The sequence below is a fragment of the Mastigoproctus giganteus genome, chromosome 2 (genome assembly GCF_048544385.1).
Source record: "Mastigoproctus giganteus isolate SK-2022 chromosome 2, ASM4854438v1, whole genome shotgun sequence".
Classification (NCBI taxonomy): domain Eukaryota; kingdom Metazoa; phylum Arthropoda; class Arachnida; order Uropygi; family Thelyphonidae; genus Mastigoproctus; species Mastigoproctus giganteus.
This window is the reverse complement of record NC_143576.1, coordinates 112,640,411-112,659,875: the sequence shown is the minus strand read 5'-3', so window position 1 is coordinate 112,659,875 and position 19,465 is coordinate 112,640,411. Positions and strand designations below refer to the sequence as shown.

General features: G+C 36.6%; 1 protein-coding gene across 2 annotated transcripts in view; it reads left to right on the top strand.

Moving 5' to 3' along the window:
• LOC150089500 (uridine-cytidine kinase 2-B-like) overlaps nucleotides 1-19,465 on the top strand; it is a 241,168-nt gene that overhangs the window by 95,217 nt on the left and 126,486 nt on the right. For both annotated transcript variants that reach the window (XR_016546671.1, XM_090368627.1), the window contains exon 5: nucleotides 10,281-10,378. Coding sequence is in view for 1 of the 2 variants with exons in the window: in XM_090368627.1 (XP_090224753.1) it covers nucleotides 10,281-10,378 (98 nt within the window). In the remaining variant the exon portion in view is untranslated. The remainder of the gene's footprint in view (nucleotides 1-10,280; nucleotides 10,379-19,465) is intronic.

The window sequence follows — 19,465 nt, the reverse complement described above, 5'->3', positions numbered from 1 at the left end:
ACAAAGTGAACAGTTCATGGATGACAACAATCTTACTCTCCTTAATGAGTATGTTGACCTCCCATCAGGCACCAGTACTGCATTGATCTGGTCCATTTGTTTTCCAAGTATGTTCCCTATGCTGAAATGGAATGCTTCTAGTAATCTGTTCCACAGTGACCATTTCCAGTCATAATAAAATCGTTAAATAAAATATCCAATATACCAAATAGAAATCCTAAATGGAAACTTGAGAAAGCTGATTGGGCTAAATACCGACCTACAGAAATACCAAATTTGCAGATCATTCAACAGTGCTCACCCATTGATGCAGTCAAGTATGTTACTTGGATGTTACTATATGCAGCTGATAGTGTCATACCTAAAACATTAGGCGCCTCCGTAGCCAGGTGGGCAGGAGCAGCAGTGCGTAGCACATGCTTCTTGATTAGACCGGGGTTCCAGCCCGTGACCACCAAATACGGAGGATGTGGAAAGGTCAGGGAATGACCACCGCATATTCCTGGAGCAATATGGCCTTGGTTGCTAATGCTCCTAAAAACCAAATAGCAACAACAACCTAAAACATCTGTGAAACTGCTGATGCACCCAAAAACTTGGTGGAACAATGATTGCTTTGTTGCCAAAAAGGAACAAAATTGAACTTGGAACATCTTCCGCCAAAACCCACTACAGCCAACCTCATTAATAAACAAACTCTTCTGAGGGCTACGTAAAGCCGACAAGACTTCCTGGATGCATTTTTCTTCAACAATAAATCATATCACAATTTCCCAATAAATCTGGGAAAAATAAGTGGCAGATAGCAGAACCTCCACAAATTGCAAATACCCTTGGTTACACTTTTGCAAAGACCTCAGCAGTATCATTTTACTCCAAAGATAGAAATAGAAAAACACGAGATAAATTTTCTCAAGTGGGGATGAAGACTATTATGTTCACAAAACACATTAAAAAGAGCGCTATCAATATCTGGGCACAGAGCTGTGGGACTAAACAACATTCATTAATCAGTGATCAAATAACTTATTGGCAGTTCTTTACGGTCACTTTTTTTTCCTTTTTTTTTTTTTTTTTCTTTTCTTTCTGTAATAGAAATTATACTGAAAACTGGTTCCCAGAATAATGGTAGCATGCTACCATTGTTCTTGCATTCCTGAATCCAGGAAAAGATCCCACCAATCTAAACAGATACAGGCCTATATTTGTTCAGATTGATTTTGGGGAAAATGGTAAATCACAGACTCTTGGTATTTATAAGAGTACAACATCCTACACAATATCCAGAATGGGCTCAGACAAAATAAAGCCACCTTAGATATTTTGATACAAATGGAAGGTTCAGTTAGAAAAGCCTTCCTGCGATCTGAACATCAGATAGCAGTTTGTTTTGATATCAACAAAGCCTCTGACACCACCTGGACGTATGGAATCCTTAACCTGTTATACTGCTGTGTACTGCATGGATGTTTGCCCATTCTCGTCCAAACTTTACTGCAGCACCGCAATTTCTAAGTGCACTTCCAAACCACACTATCAGATGTCTTCCTACAGGAAGGTGTCCCTCAAGGGTTGGTTTTGAATCCCACTCTTTTCATAATTGAATAAATCCCATTGTGGAATAACTCCAAAGTACGGTCAATGCAGCATAGTTCGTGGATGATCTTAGCATTTCTTGCCACTTGACTATAAATCCATTTATATTAACCAAGGTAGCAAAGGAGGTAAGCAAACCATTAGCCTTAGTTTTGAGAGCCTCTTTGGGTTTAGGGGAAGTCTCTGTAGACTGGAGCTCATCAAATGTATCTTTAATTTATAAATGGGGATCAGTTGGTGACATGAGTAATTACAGACCTGTTAGTTTGGACTTCTCTTCCAAGAAAAATGATGGAGTCACTGATTAAAAAAGCAATGCAGGGCCATCTAGACAGGAGTGTATTTTTACTGTAACAGAGGAATGGATGCAAAAAACAATTTTTATATCATATACTTGGATTTCAGCAAAACGTTTGATACTATTGCACATTGAGACTATTGCACATAAAAGTATAAATTGGAGCAGTGTGGCATTAGGACAAATTATTGCTATGAATAAAGGGATGGTTGAGTGGGAGAAGACAGTAGTTATCAGTGGACACTTCTTTCTGGACTAATTTTATTAGTTGAAATTCTCAGTGTTCAACATTGGTCCCATTGTTGTTTTTTGTACTTTTAATATTGATGAAGGTGTATCAGGCTTAACGTCTAACTTAACAGATGACAGTAATAGTAATGCTACTATAACAAGAAATAGAAAAATTAGGTAGATGGTCTGAAAAATGGCAGCTGAAATTGCCAAATGTCAATCTGTGTGGTAAGTTTAAGATTGACAAATGTCAATCTTAAACTTACCACACAATTGGTACTAGTACCACTCAGGGTAGTGGAAAATGGAAAAACCTGGTGGGAGCAATTATGCAATCAGGTATAAAGTTCTTTGAGTAGTGCAGAAAGTCTGCCAACACAGCTCATGGGGCTTTGTAAATGATATAGAGGAATTTTATAGTAGCAGCGATAAGGAGGTGATTATCCCATTGTATGAGGCAATGAGATAATCAACATTTTAGCTTACATCTTTAGTACTGCATACCAGTATGGGTGCCTCATTTTAGGAAGGTGGATGATCTGGTGGAATGGTTGCATGGAGGAGCATCAAGATTATTGGGGTAACAAGTAGGTGGTAGATGACTTTCATCAACCGGTGAAATACCACCACTTTTCTTATTGGAGGCTTGAAGTGGCGAAACCCATGTTTAGTCTCTAGAGCAAAGTTTCCGGCATCCCCCACCCCCCATACTTCTCCTTCAACCCATGCACGGTACTAGGTACTATAGGTTTTGATACCTTTCGTGTTTGGGGTTTTGATAAAAAAAAAAGGGGGGGGTTCTCTTACCATGAAAGGTCTGCAAATTGCAACATCTGGAGGTGAGGGACCTACAAGGTCATCTGATTGAGGCATTTGAAGCTTTGAATGGATTGTTCTAGCTTAGTGCTTGATGGTGTTGTTCCTCTTGCTCAGACTAACACGCATGGGGGAAGCATGCATTCAAATTAAGGAAAGGTAATTGCAGAATAAATGTGCTGAGGTTTGCCTTTAGCTGGTGTGTGGTTGATCGTTGGAACAAACTTCCATGTGTTGTTCTGGAAGCATGTAGTTTGGATAAAATCAAGGAAGAACTAGACAGTCTATTGGAGGGGAAGGTGTTTTTTCCCTCTGGCTGATGCTGTATATGCTTGCTTCTTTTCATCATATGAGTCAGTGACGCACAAACTTATTTCACTCGTGACCGTCTGTATTAAACATAAATTAACACGACCTCTCAATGTAAACCCCAAGGTAGGATGACCAGATTTTTAGAGAAGAAAAACGGCATTTTATAAATTATGTAGTAGAAAATTTTATTCGAGTACTGTGAGAAAGGAATAAAAAAATTGTTTCCTTTTTAATTTACACATTGAAATAATTGTTTAATATTTTAATTGAATACAGCAAAAACAACAAATCAAATTCTTATTCTTCAATTAAAATTACAAAACAATAAAAAATGAACAATTACAAAACAAAACAATTAATGAGAAGGACGAGCCTAGAACACTGTTTTGTTATTATAGCTGTTAATTTTGAGAAACCAACAAGGTAGCAATGTTTGTATCACCAATTTCGATAATTCTGGATACTCATCTTGAAGAGAATGCCAAAAATTTTCCCTAGTAGTTTTGAAAAGAGCACATAATGCTTCGTGAGACAATAGGTCGATATGGTCTTCCTTTTGCTGAATGGTAATTCAGCAAACAAATAATTTTAAGACAAGAAATATCAAAAGCAAAGGGATTGCTAATCCAATACAACTTTTTTTCTGGAGATACATTAAATCATTTGAAAAAATTCTTAATTAGCATTGTTAGGTGTGGCAATGATATCCCTAAATTGTAAAATGTCAATATTATAACAAAATCAGAAAAGCACGGGAACATTTCAGTATTGTTACGCTCAAATTCAGATTTTCAAAGATTAAGCTTCCCTTCGAAAGTTTCTGTTTTATCACTTAGTATTAATATAATTGTTCCTGTCCTTGAAGACTTAAATTTAAATCATTAAATTTTTCAAATATATCAGCAAGGGAACTAAGCCATTTTTGATTTGTGAACAATTGAGCAATGTTCTGATTTTTATCCGATAAAAACAAAACTTGATGTTTGAGGTTAAAAAGACGTCGCAACACTTGACCACTGGACAATCACCTCACTTTCTTATATAAAAGAAGCATCTCATCCCATTTCATTACAAAGCATTGTGAAAAGTATGCTATTTAAGCTTCTACTTTATAATAAAGTTTATCACACTATCGTATCTTTCAAAACTTCATGAAAATCAGTTTGCATTTCCTTTGCTACTAATGCTTCCCTATGTAATGTATAATGCAATGATTCAAAGCTATATTTGGAGCAATTTCCTTTATTTTATCCTCTTAATGCAGCCGCACTATCAGTACAAATCGCAAAGCAGTTGTTCTACTTTAGATATTTGTTTGAAGGAAAATATTTATAACATCAATAATCTCGCCCATTGTTCTTCCTTCCAAAGCTTTGCAAAATAGAAAATTCTCCAAAATATCTCACATATACAATAAGTTGAGCAAGGTTCAAGGTTTTAAATACCTGTTAATTCATTTAACTGTATTGCAAAAATTTGACTTTCTCTCAATCGATTTAATAAATTGAAATTTACGTTGTTCATTGCTGTACTTTTCTCCATGCATAATTGAAATCATTTTTATTGCAGCAGGGAGAACAAGAGATTCAGCAATAGTATGTGATTTCAAATTTTTTCCTATTAAATATGAAACATCCAGCAATGCTCTTAAAGCTTTACAAAGAACTGCAGTGTTCCTTCATGAAAGATTTCAGACGTGTGGCGTCAGCGTGTCCTCTTGAACAAGGGTTCTGTAGTTTTCAATATCGCTGGATGTTTCGTATGAAAATGTCTTTTTAATTTAATAGGTTTCATGCTTTCGTTAGCCAGTTTTCGTAACATATTACGCATGCAGGACGTTGCTCATCATCAACAACACTGTAAGTAAAGCCATACTTCATAAATTCTTCTTGATATTTTCTATTCTTTTTTTCATTCTTTTTGATTTGGAATATGATGGCTCTACCAGAATTTGGTGGTTGCACTACACTTGAAATAATGTTAGTGTCCAAATTTTCACATGATACATTTCTTACCCTTTCAGCTTTTGATGTATCTGTAGCAACATTATTGTCGTCACTCCTGGACCGTTTTGTCGTGATTACCCAATTGTCCATGGTAAAATATATAAAAATGTATATATATTTTTTTCTTACTAAAAACAACCATAATATAAAATGTAGCAAAAGAATGAAAAACACATCCAAGTTGACGTGAAAGCACCAAATTATGAAGCAGAATAAAGCGTGCGTGCAACAGACTTACTATTTACTGCCACAGCATATTCGCACCTCTGGTGGTCTTGGCGCATTATAGCCTTAGTTGCTAATGCGCCAATAAAATCCAAACCAAACCAAACCAAGCACCTCTGGCCTTTAGGCAATTTCAGAAATTTTTGTTGTAGGAAGCACGAATTAAGAGCTAGAGGGATCATGGTTCAGCAATTGAATAGTACTGAGAAGTAATAATACATACTGAGAAGTCACACTAGTCAGCTGATTTCTGTGTGCCCATAGCCAGTGAGCAAATTAAGCCGTATTATCCACAAGGACAATAAGTAAGAAAGCCGCCTGCATCATATGTGAAACCACCCTAAAAAATAGTGGCAACAGGGTTCATTTGTATCTTAGACTTCATTCGAATAGTGAAGTCTCTACACCAACACCATCGAAAAGTAATTTTAATAACAGTTTTTTTGGCTTTCATGTGCACAACAGCTAATTTTATTTAAAAATTGCCCCGACCCTTCTGGGGATCATGCACCACTGCGCTAAGTAATGCTATTGACAATCCTCTACAAAAATATTTTAATCTGCATTGATATACATGAAGTTTTTTGCGATGGGAATAGCAGGAGTCTAGGTAATATTAGTAGTGGCAAACGGTGTAAGAAAGCAAGCTTATACAGCATCAACAACAACAAAAAAAAAAAAACATTTTACCTTCAATTTATTCAAACTACCTGAAGGCAAAGACTTAAACACCCCAATCAGATCACTTCACAGTGACTACTATCCTGACACTGCAATTTGAGCTAATAAGAACTGAAGTCTTTCTTGGAAAGAGCACTCATTCCACCTCACCAATCTCATTGCCCTTCTCTGCACCCATTCCAGCATTTTCACATTCTTCCTGAAATGATGCATCCACACTTATATTCAAGATGCAGTCTAACCATTTCTTCGTGCAATGGGTTAATCATTCCTTATCCCTTATAGCAGGGGTTGGCAACCCGTGGCTCACGAGCTACATGCGGCTCTTTGAACATGTAATTGCAGCTCTTTAACTTTTAGCCCACATGAAGCACAGTTTAAAATTGAGTTAGAGGACTTAAAAATCAAGGACACGTGGAGTGCAGGGCTAAAATGCCTTAAAACTGAAATTGAGGATTTGGAAAGGCAAAAGGCTGCCCTTGCAATTCTACACAAATGGACGGCAATAGATGAGTTGAAAAAGCAAAACCAAATTGTGTTCAATGCATGGATTACTGGACATATAAATTTGAAAATATTTGCATTTGGACTTCTCAGTTTTTTTTTTTTTTTTTTTTTTTTTTTCTGGCGTATTTCTGCGGGCAAATATTTTCAAACATGAGCTATATTAAAAATAAACCAAGAAACCTTCTGAACAATGTGAGTCTCTCAGCATCTGTAAAAATGAAAATTTTGGCATACTCACCTGACGTTGAGAGAAGTTTAGAAGTTTAGACTCAAGAAGTTTAGCTGCAAAAGTCACATTAATTCTTACCTAATTGGATGTTTGTTACGTTTTTTTCAGTACATATTAATAAATAATATTTCAAAATATATATAATTTTAATAAAATACCTTCCCACTCTATTCCATTTCTTAACCCCCCCCCTCCTCCCAGCTTGAGATGAGGTGTGGCCCTTCGGATTCTCTTTTTTTTTTTAAAAATTAGATCAAAAATGGCTCTTCATTCAAAAAAGGTTGCCAACCCCATGCCTTATAGCAAAATTTCTATATAACATCGACAACCCCATAAGCTATGCTCTTACCTAATTGGTAGCCAGTCTGTACTGCTCAGAGATTTTCATATCTGAATACACAGCTAACCTCAGTTCTTTTTCATTTTCTACCACCCTGAGCAGTACCACACAGTGGCATATATTGTGGATTACTGCTACCCATGTGCAGTACCTTGCATGTGTAAATGTTGAAACTTCAACTTCTCAGCCCATCTGCCTAATTTTTCTAGATCTTGTTGCATTAGCATATCTTGATTACTATCATTAATCAACCCGCAAACTTAGGCATTAAGCCTGATATATATACCTTCATCAATGTCATTAATAAATAGAGAAAACATTACATTAATAAATAATTTGTAAAAGAATAAGAGAAGTTTACCTCATTATGATCCTCATACTATCAAATTAATAAATAAATATAGAACATAGAACACTCAACTGAACCCTGAAGGGACTCCACTAATCCCCAAAGATCATTGCCCATTGATAATCAGCCTCTCTCCCCCCTCCCCTCCTACTCGAGCACCCCTTTATCCATTGCAGCAACTTGCCCTTAATGCCACCCTGCTCTGATTTATATAGCGATCTTTTAGGTGCAACAGTAGCAAAACATTTCTGAAATCTAAGTATAGTGCATACTGGTTCTTTTGTACTATACACTTCTCTGTCATCTGATGCCTTGTGTGCCTCCCATGTAATTTTCTTCACTGCTACTAGTTTCATCTTGCATCCATTTGTGTGTAACCCTTGAACAGTATTTCTTTGTTGGCATGAAAAGCCTAGTAGCTTCTACAATTACTTACTGAATGCTTCCTAGAATTTGCTGTTTGTAACATCATCGGATCAAGGCTATAATTAACTAATCTCAGCCGGAGAGTGCAATTCCTTCCCTTCCTCAAGTTATTCTGGATTTTTTATTCCACTCAACATGCCAATTGACCATAAATGCACACTTCTTACAGAGAATATATACCTATGGATACAAGCAACAGCTTTAGTAACAAAATTCTCTCAACCAAAAGAGAACAATCGCATTAGTTAATTCTTCCTTCCCCTACTCTCATTCCATCCCTGTCATATAGATATTCAATTTATGCTGTATGCATTTTTCAGCAGATATTTCTGTGAGAAGTTCTGAATCAGCATCTGCAATTCCACTTCTTTCTTCCAAACCAGTTCAAATGCATGCATCAGTGGTCAGACTTCCTTTTAAAGGTCAGCTCTCAACTTAGGCAACTAACTTTCTCTTTTTTATTTATCTTTTCTACTTTGGTTCTGTGGCATAACCTTTCTTCTTAGGTATATGTGTAAAATTCACATTTAGGATCATCAAATATACAGGGTGTTTCAGTTAAACGTTTCAGAACTTCTAAGAGGGGTAGGGTACATCCTGACAACTCGAAATCATATAGCAATGTGGGGTCGGAAATGCTTTCCTGAAGCGGTGTTGTACACAGAAGCACCATAAAGAAAAGAGACCGTAAGTGAGAAATCGTTTTAATAATACATGAAAAGAAGCAAAAGGTACATGGATTAAAGTAAGTGTTCGAAGTTTCTTCCACAGGCTACAATGCACGCCTCACATCTCCGACGCATGGACATCCGAACATTCTGGAATACTCCAGGCGAATTTCGAATTTCTTCGGCAGCTACTGCGATTCTTGCAACCAGCTCCTCAGCATTGTCAACAGGGGTGTCATAAACTAGCGATTTCATATGACCCCAGAAATAAAAATCAAGACATGATAGGTCGGGTGACCGAGCAGGCCAACGCGCGGGACCACCACGTCCGATCCACTGTTGACCAAATGTGACATCCAGGTAGTTACGAACATCTCCGCTATAATGGACAGGGGCTCCATCGTGTTGGAACCACATTGTCTGTTGCGTCGATGCAGAAATCTGTTCATCTCTCAAAAGTTGTGGCAATACTTGCTGCAGAAAGATCAAGTAGATAGGTCCGGTTAGACGACGGTAACAGGTAAGGTCCGATGAGGTGATCTCCCATAATACCGGCCCATACATTGACCGAAAATCGAATCTGTGCTGCACGACGTCGTATTGCATGCGGGTTCTCGACCGCCCAGATATGGTCGTTATGCGTGTTGAAAATTCCTTCCCTTGTGAAGGAATTTTCACGGTCATATGAAATCGCTAGTTTATGACACCCCTGTTGACAATGCTGAGGAGCTGGTTGCAAGAATCGCAGTAGCTGCCGAAGAAATTCGAAATTCGTCTGGAGTATTCCAGAATGTTCGGATGTCCATGCGTCGGAGATGTGAGGCGTGCATTGTAGCCCGTGGAAGAAACTTCGAACACTTACTTTAATCCATGTACCTTTTGCTTCTTTTCATGTATTATTAAAACGATTTCTCACTTATGGTCTCTTTTCTTTATGGTGCTTCTGTGTACAACACCGCTTCAGGAAAGCATTTCCGACCCCACATTGCTATATGATTTCGAGTTGTCGGGATGTACCCTACCCCTCTTAGAAGTTCTGAAACGTTTAACTGAAACACCCTGTATTTTGTCTCCTTAACTCATATGCAGTAATAGTGTACTGTAGGTTGTAATAGCTTTTCATGTTTAAAGTTAATATTTAATAAAAGTAGTGAAACAAAAATATTTACTTCTTTTTTTTTTTTTTTTTTTCGATTAGAAACTTAATGCAATAGTTATAAACTTCTATAGCATTAGCATTAATAGAAGCATATGATGCAAGAAAGCAAGCTTGTACAACATCAGCCAAAAAAAAAAAAAAACTTTTCTAATTGTATAACTTTGTATAAAGTATGAGTAAAGTCTATTTTTATGAAGTTTTTGGATGAGCATTTGATTAATAATATAATTTGATTATGAAATTTATATTAAAATTCCACTTTTATCAATACTACTGTGTGTTATTGCATGCTACAGGATAACCATGTAGCATGCAATGCTACATGTAGCATTCATGTAATGTGTATGAATTAAAAAGACTACAATGATATATTTTATTCTTTTTTATATCACAAAAAATAAAAATGCATGATTTTTTTAAAATTATTTTTATTCTAGTTTTGAGGGATACAAAGGAAAGGGGTAGAGAACTGGAGCAGATTCTTAATCAGTATACAACTTTTGTAAAACCAGCTTTTGAAGAATTTTGTTTACCAGTAAGTACATAAAAAAACTGTCCTTCAGTAGTTATATCAAAGTCGATTGTTTGAAGCTTCTCCTTTGTGAGAAATGAAATATTAAAATTAGTGTTTATAACAAATGCACAACTAAACGGTTCAGTCAGATAAATCTGTTATGTGGTGATCTTCATTTTGCAAAACAGTAGATATGGTTGTTTCCTCAAATATTATATTAAACTAATTTTCAGTTTACTAAAGGAAAATCAATCATGAAAAGCAGTGGTGGCTCGTGACTCTGTTTTGGGGTACTGCGTCTTAAAGTTACATTAAATTGCCTTGGTTAAAAGACATGTAGACATACACAGTAATAATAATAAGCAAGTTACAAATACATCAAAACATTAACTAGACATTTACCATTAACAGAGTTGAACTTTTATTTAAAAACAAAATCCATTCTTCGGTTTTTATTTGTCGAAAATAGATTAATAACTTTTTCATTCGAGTTTGGTGCACTCTTGACCAAGCTTTTCTCTGTTGAAAGCATTGCTTGAGCATTTAACCTTTCCTGATTCATAGTGCTCCTGGATGCCTTTTTAATGTCAAATGGCACTGTTCGGGCTCTGAAGTAGTCATCAGAATGGTCAGAAGAACTTTTATGAGTTTTGTAAGTTCACCAAGAACTTCAGCTAGATTATTTTCTGAGATAAATTTCATCAAGTTGGTTAATTTGCAATAATTGTGTAGATCATGTCTGCTACAGAAAACTTGTAATTCCGTAAGAAGTTTTTCTCTTCCAATTGTGGGATATGCCTCAGTAGTCTCCTGTACCTTTTCCATGGGCATTTTCATATGAAAAATAACAAAGTTCTTGTTAATTGCTTTGTAAAAGAATATCTCTCACTTATATCAACACTTATATAGTCGCATACTTCCTTCGCTTCAATCATGAGTGTTTTTGAAAGATTTTCACGGTACATTGAATTCCTAATTTTAAAATGGCATTCTCAAAGTTTCCTATATATTCGTGTATTTTAATTGCCTCAATTTCTCGAGATTGCATTTGATTATAAATAACTTCCACGTGAGGCATTATCTGATGGAAAAGTTCTAACCAGCACTCGAATGTTTCATTACTCGAGATGTGCAAAATTCCAGTTGCTTCTGAAATCGTCTTATCTGCATTTGCTGTCGCTTGTAGTTCCTCCATGCACGTTTTTAAGGATTCAAAATTTTCATAAACGCTGTTCACGATGCGTGTATTGAAGTTCCATCTTGTATGGGAAGGTCGGGCAACACGGCTGTCCATATGCTTTCTGAGAACAGAGAGATGCTGTGGTGATCTCGAGAAAAATGTTAGTATCGACATGAGGTTCGAAAATAATATTCTTGGATTTCAGGTACTACTTGCTGCATTTCTCATCATCAGATTCAGTTGGTGTGCATAGCAGTGAATAAATGTGCATTTTTGAACACTTCTTTTATTTTAGCCTGAACTCCTCCTTTCTTGCCTTTCATCACGCTTGCACCATCAAATGTCCGAGCAACCAGTGTTTAAGTATTTCCTTCGAGGATTATGTCTAACTGATCTAGAATGCACTTCAGTATTCCGTCTGCTGTTTGGTTTTCCGGAGTAAAAAAAACCCAAAAATGCTCAAAAATGTCTCCATTCAGTTCATATCTCAGAACAATTACCATTTGTATATGTTCTGAAACATCTGTTGTGACAGCTACAAATGAAGCTTCTGTAATTTCTCTTTTTATTTCATCCCAGCATATTTGCAGCAAACAGTCAAGAATATCATTCTGAATAGTTTTTGCGAAATGCCTTTAAATGCTGCATTACTTTCTAAATTGTTCTTTAAATTGGAATCTAATGTACAGGTGAAATTTATTAATCCTCTGAATACTCCTGGATTTTTAGAATCGTCTTTTTCGTCATGTCCATTTAAAGGAATTTCAAACTGTCCACAAAATTTAATGCAGTTTATATTTTAGATAATGCCTCATGATTCTTGGTAACTTTTCTGTTGTGTTTGCAGATCTAAAGTCCGTAAGCCTCACTAAGCTGTTCTTTAATATTTACGCTTCCTAAAAGCGGTAGTGAAATCACATTATCAATACGTTTCTTCGAACGCTCGTGTTTTAGAGTTTTTTCTTTCATTCTGTTTATGTTGGTAAAGCCACTTTGTTCACATTAAGTCACCTCCGAACAGTAAACATGGAAAACAAAACAATGCATTTTTAACTTCACAACCACAAAACCAACTGTTCCTTTGGTACCATTCAGTTTTAAAACTCCGAATATATTTCTTATTATTACTTATTCCCCGCTGAGAAATTTGAATCTTTCGTGTGGGGCAGCCTTTTTTTTTTAATTGCATTTTTTTCTTGAAGAGATAATTGTGAAAAACTAAGTTGATGAAGTTTGTTCACTGTCACACGATTTACTTCATGGGGAAGCATGGAGGCTGTGATCGAATCAAATTTCACAAAATCGTGTGTCGTAGAAATAATGTTTTACTTACACATCACCTCATAATATAACTTCAACTTACCAAGTTCAATCTCAATTCGCAATTAAGCAGTAATCACATAATTACATTGTTGAATGTTGACTTAACACTGATATTATTTAGTTACTTAATGGGAATTCGGGCGAATAATAAAAAGACACTGACATTGTGGCTACACACCCATCATGGTCAGCGATGAAATCTGCACTGCACGTTTTACAGTGACTTTGATTCGTTTCACCTATAAAAAATGTATATTGGGAAGCTGTCAATATGCTGGTTGCCAGTGGCAACCAACTACCAGTATTCACTGGAATGCAAAATGTGTCACTGCCTGGCACACAGTGAGGCCTACAGTTAATTAAACTTCAAAGTTGGAAACAATTTCATGTTTTTATTCATTTATGTTGAAATGATTACTGTAAATAGAGGATGCACATACTATATATGGGTCCTGTTAATAAAAATATTCATTGTGTTGCATTGTTCTTCACAAAATTTCATATAACTCCGTTCATTGTATATCTAGATTTAAATAGGTGGGGTGCTGTAGTGCCACAGTACCTACGGACGAGCTTCCCCTGATGAAAAGTTAAATTTACAAAACCGGAGAACTTTAATAATAAATGGAAAAAAAAAAAAAAATGCAGAAAAATACGTTGTGTAATAAGTACTATAGCAATAGAGTATTATGAAGTTGAACTGCTAATGGGTATTATGAAGGTGAATCCTTGATTTGGTGTGGGTCCCTCTGTTATTACTGCCAGACAAGTTCTGCACCTCCAATATCATTTGGCTGATAAGGTAATTATGCTTGGGGATTTATGATCATTGCTTGTTGGGGGTATTTTCTTGCTTATGGATCATTGCAGGTGTTACTTAAGCAGCAAAACCAGAAATGCTCAGTTGTACTGTGAAGATACTGATCACAGTATGAAAACTGTTTTTGAATATATATATTTGTTCAAAATTATTGGCTTGGCCTTTAATTTTTCATCTACAGAGAAAAATCATATATCACTCAAATTCTCAACCAGGAATTGAGTTTATGAGATGCAAACAGGATATTATAAGCACATGAGTAACAGTTGAACTAGCAGTGTAATGGATAAGAGTTGCATGTGTGATTTAATTACTTCAAGTATATCTGATCAAATCCAGATAGAGGTATATGTTCATTGATATTTTTGGCAGAAAAATTGAACAAAGTGATATAAATGAGAGATTAAAAAAAGCAAAAAAAACATGGCACTGGGAAGGAAATTTACTGATTGAATTTACTGATTGCTGAACATAGAGTAAACCTTATTTTTGACTTTTTTACACATTGCTTATGCATTTTGCCAAATGCGACCATTCTTGCAGGTGTTTTTAATAAAAGTTGACTCTTAAATAAAAGTTGGCATCATTTTGCTTTTAATTAGCATTAGTTACAGCAACCCAGTGGTGGGTTGCCCCACCAGATAATCTGCCACTGGTGTATTGGCCATCACAATTAAATGGTATTTATACACATTGCTGATTCTGTCATGATAATTTCTGTTACATTGTTCAGAATGAAGAAGAGATTGGAGAAATCTGTGTGTTTTGTATCTGTAGTAATATAGTAAAGAACAATTAGAAAATTTCTGTCAAAAATTGCAGCAACCCACTGGAGAATCATTCTGTCTGATATAATTGATATTAATAAGCAGAGCAACTTTCCAGTGACCACTTAGTTACATTTTGCAATAGAATATGATTTGTTTGCATCTGTTGTTCAGAAAGCCATCACTGTTTAAAAAAATTTTTATTTTTATTTTCATGTGGTGAGAATATATTGAAGCTTATTTAGAAATATAATGAATAAAATAAATCAGAAATAAAGTTATTTTGTATTTATAAAAGCCTTGTTCATTTAGGACAGTTATCGGTATAGAATGACAATGAAAGAAAATAAAAATATCATTCCCATGTAATAAAAATTCATCATTTCTATCAAAAATAGTTGTTACAAAAGGCTCAGTGGATTATTAATGCATTTTTCAATAATTTTTATATATATTGGTTGCAACTTGTTTATAAGTTGGGAAGTGTAACGGCAACTTGCGTAGTAAACAGAGAAGAAAACAACTTGAAGTACATAGTTCACATGTAGCTTGAAATGAGAAAGTCATTCTACAAACTTAGAGAAAAGTAGTTGATGTTGGAAGAGCAGAACAGAATTTTAAATTTGAAGAAAAATAAAGTAATTCAAAATGTGCTACTTTTAAAAATATATGTATTATTATGGAGAAAAAAAATTACACTAATATAACATTGGTTATTGAAATAAAGTTGTTCATATTTATAAAATACATATTTCATTTCTATCAATGGCTTTAAGTAAAAGAAGAGGACTATAACAGATTTTCATTCTTGATTGACATGTTTCTTCCTAACTATCAAATCAACTAAAAAAATAAATAATTAGAAAAGTCAATTATAATAAAAATGGTCTGGACAAGACTAAGTGAGGCCAGAAAGCTTTGAGAGAGGGAGGTGAGTTTGGATACACTCTGAAGATAGTGCAAGCTAGCATCTTAAGTTTTTATCATCTCACATATTATCCTCATCTAAAACAAACTAAATTGTAATTTAATGTGGTGTCTGTGGATTCCTAAAAATTGCTAAACTTGGGTCACCTCGTCCACCTATAAAAAATAATTTCCATATATATGCACTCAAGCAATTGCAAATTTTTGCCTTTAGAATAAACATCTCTGAGCCTATCAACAATTACATGTGAGAAGTAAAGGAACATTGTAGACTTGGCCACAGTTTGTACCTGACCAGTAAAATAATTCATTGCAATTGAGAATTCTTGTCCTTAGGACAGACAACTCCAAACCCTACTAGCCTATCATAGTCTCATACACCCACAGGTCTTCTTTTGTCTCACAAGCTTTATTAAAACCCTCATTTATTTGTAAGAGGTTTACCAAGTGACTGTGGTTACACAGTCACTTGGTAAAGTCAGCGAGTGCAGAGACTGTTAGAGTCTCTGCACTCGCTGAGACTCTGTTAGAGCTGAGTCATTAATTAACCTAACTGCCCTCTTCTGAATGGAATCAAGAAGCCTGAGAGAGGTTTTGGGGGCACCATCCCAGATGTGGGAACAATATTCCATAGCAGGGCGGATTTGCGATTTATACAAAGTGAGCAGCTGTTTGGAAGAAAAGTAATGCTGAGAGCGAAAGAGAAAACCAAGTTTTTTTGATACAGAAGAAGCAATATTTGTAATGTGCTTGTGCCAAGAGAGATTAGAAGTCAGAGTAATCCCCAAAAGAGATATATCATTTTGCCTAGAAATCGGAGTGTCACTAAAGATAAGCATTGGAGCAGAAGAATCCTTTTTGCAAGATATAAGACAAGACTGAGTTTTAGAAGGGTTGAAATCAACTAAGTTGTCTTTGCCCCACTGGAGAATTACCTGAAGATCGGCATTTAAGGAATTGGTAGCAGATTTTCGAGAAGTTGAAGCTGATTGAGCAGGACAAGGTTTCTCAAAATGGAAAGTGGAATGCAATGAGCTATCATCGTCAAAACTATGGATAGGATTTCCAGTCAATGGAAGAAGGTCATTAATATACAAGAGGAAAAGAGTGGGGGAAAGAACTGAACCTTGGGGGACACCGGCATTAGTGGAGAAGTTAGAAGACAGAGAGCCATCTACCATCACCCTCAGTGAGCGATCAGAGAGAAAACTGGATAACCAATTACTAAACACAGTTGGCAAACCATAAGATGGAAACTTGTTTAGAAGACCTTTATGCCAAACACGATAGATAGCCTTTGAGATGTCAAGAGCAACTACTTGTGCTTCACCGAACCTTTCCATTGAATTAGTCCATAAATGGGTAACATAAGCCAGAATATATCACCAGTGGATCGACACTGACTTAATCCAAGAATCCGTCAGTGTTGGATTCTTGGATTCCGCATGGGATGCGGATTCTTGGATTCCATTTTGGATGCGGATTCTTGGATTCCGCATCCAAATTGCATGTACAAGAATCGGTCAATAAATGGGCAACTTTTTTTTTGTTCTGTTCTGTTCTTGAATTAGTGTCTTGAAGTTTTATGTATTGCTAGTTTAGATATTAAGATAAAATAAAAGTTTCTGTCTATTACAGATGTGAAGTTATGAACAGTCAAATTGATGTCAATTTCTACCAACAGTCAGAATTCCTTTTCAAGTTAGGAGAAAACTCAGCTATTAGGATTCATGAAAAAGTAATGAGGTATGCCAAGTGACTGTGAATGTTATCCTTGAATATTTTAAAGTAGGAGTCAGTCAGTGACCAGCCAAGCACTAGAAGACCAGTTTGTGTACAGAGAAGAAAACACTAAGATTTTGGATGAAATTATTCAAAGAAATAGGACAATAACCACATATATAAGCAAACACTAGGTGGTTCAAATAGAAATCTATTAGTCATTTTAAGCGACATTTTGTTTTAGGAAAATATGCTGCAAATGGAGAGATGAAATTCTCCAGACAATATGGCCCATGAAAACTTCAGCCATTATCAACCCATTACAGGATGGAAGCCTCAACAATTTATGCTGAGGGAAATGGACCATAATCTGCCACTCTGGTCTAGTGCGGGTTGGCAGATCGACTGTATTTAGCAGTCGGGGGCTTGAACCCCGGTCTACTCAAAGAGCATGTACTACTGCACTCCCACTCATGACCACTCTGCTGTGGAGACTATATGGCCCATAGTGGCATAGTATTTGGGGTCAGGTGCCACCGGTAGCTTTGCTTTCCACATCTGTGCCGTGTGCACTCTTTGATGAAATCCCGAACTACTGTAAAAGCCAGGAAAAGTGTAGTGTCTGGTTTATATAGTATTGTGTTTTGTTCTGTTGTGTCTGGCCTCTCGGCCGCAGGGCCCCTAGTGGGGGCCCTACATTACCTGCCGCCACCACTGGGAGGTGAGCCAGGCTACCCATTATACCCTGACTGGTCTCTGCCAGCGTTGCCTTGAGCTTTCTGGACAGAGACCAAGTAAAGAGGGGGAGGTGAGTGGGATAGATGGCATGAGAGTGGGATTCATAGTTGGGAGGAGGATGGAAAGAAGGTGTTCTTCGGTTGAGGTAGGTAGGTGAGGAACGAAGAGTGGATTACTGCCTGTCCTGGGGCCCTCCCAGAAGACAGCGAAAAGTTAGAGTTGCAAGACTAGAGTCCCCGTATAGGTCACCATTTGGTAGCTGTTTTCAGTGATTCATCCAAGTGAGTTTCGTTTAATTGTTAGTTTACTGGTCTTGCCGCTGGCTGATCTGTGATAGAATTGTCCTCTTGTTCTCAAAAGTAGCTTGTGCAAAGGCTTGGAGCTGTTTGTAGGTATCTTTGTTAGCAAGGAAGTGGTGCTCCTAATTTTTGTCTTCTCTGCAAACACAGAGGGTTATCATCAATTCCTAGTTTGGTTAACTTGGCTTTGAAGGAACCATGACCGGATAATATATATGTAACTTGCAGGCCAGGAGTGTACCAAGGTGGGTTCGGATAGGTCATCACAATATGGCTCAAGAGGACAACAAGACACTATTGATTTAAACAATGTTAGTAGATCCTTGAATATTTTAAAGGAGTCAGTAATTCAAATTGAATTGTTGTCAAATTGAAAAGAAGTCAAATTGAATTGTTGTTTTCATTTTTACCACAGGTCACTGTTGAAAAAAAGCTGTAAATTAGGGTTGAATTTGAAAGTGTCTACAATTCTGCCCAGACACGATAGGAGGGAGTATATGATGAGAGCCCTGTCGATCAATTTGGCCCTGGAAAGATTGTGCAAGGCTCAAGGGGTAGAATTTTTTTCAGCCTGGTCTGTGTTTGTTAACAAGAGAGACTGCTTCTACAGGGATGGGATACACTTAAATAGAAAGGGTGCAAAAATGTTTGCTGATGCTATCGAGGCAGTGTTAGGTGGGTCGGAAAACTGCTAGATTGGGGGGATACAAGGACTAATAGATTAACAGTAGCCACTGGCAGAGGTGAAAATGATTCTTGCACGGCTTCTATTGGAATGAGCAGCAGCCTGGAAAATAAGATGCAGGATATTTCAGAGACTGCTGGGAGTCATTGGGGTACAAGTAAACACATGGGTTGTGTTAGGGTAGCTAAGAAAAAGAACAGGTGCATGTATACTTGCGTGTACACCAATGCTAGGAGTTTGGTAAATAAATTTGATGAATTTGAGGTATTGTTCAAAGCATCAAAGGCTGATATTGTTGGGATATCAGAGAAGTGGTGTCACACAGATATAAGTAATGCAGAACTGGAATTTGGGGAGTACAACGTCTACAGAAAGGATAGACAGAATAGGAAGGGTGGAGGGGTTATGCTATTAGTTAAGAAACAAATAAAATCCAAGGAAGTGAAGCCAGTCGACATCGCTGGACAGTGCAGTGTCGAGTCAGTTTGGTGTGACATAAGCATTGGGAGATCAAAATTAAGAGTAGGAGTGTGCTATAGGCCTAATGACTCTGATGAGTATAATAAGAAATTGTACAGAGAAATAGAGTGGGCCAGTAAATCAGAGAGTCTTATAATGGGGGATTTTAATTTCCCAGATATTGACTG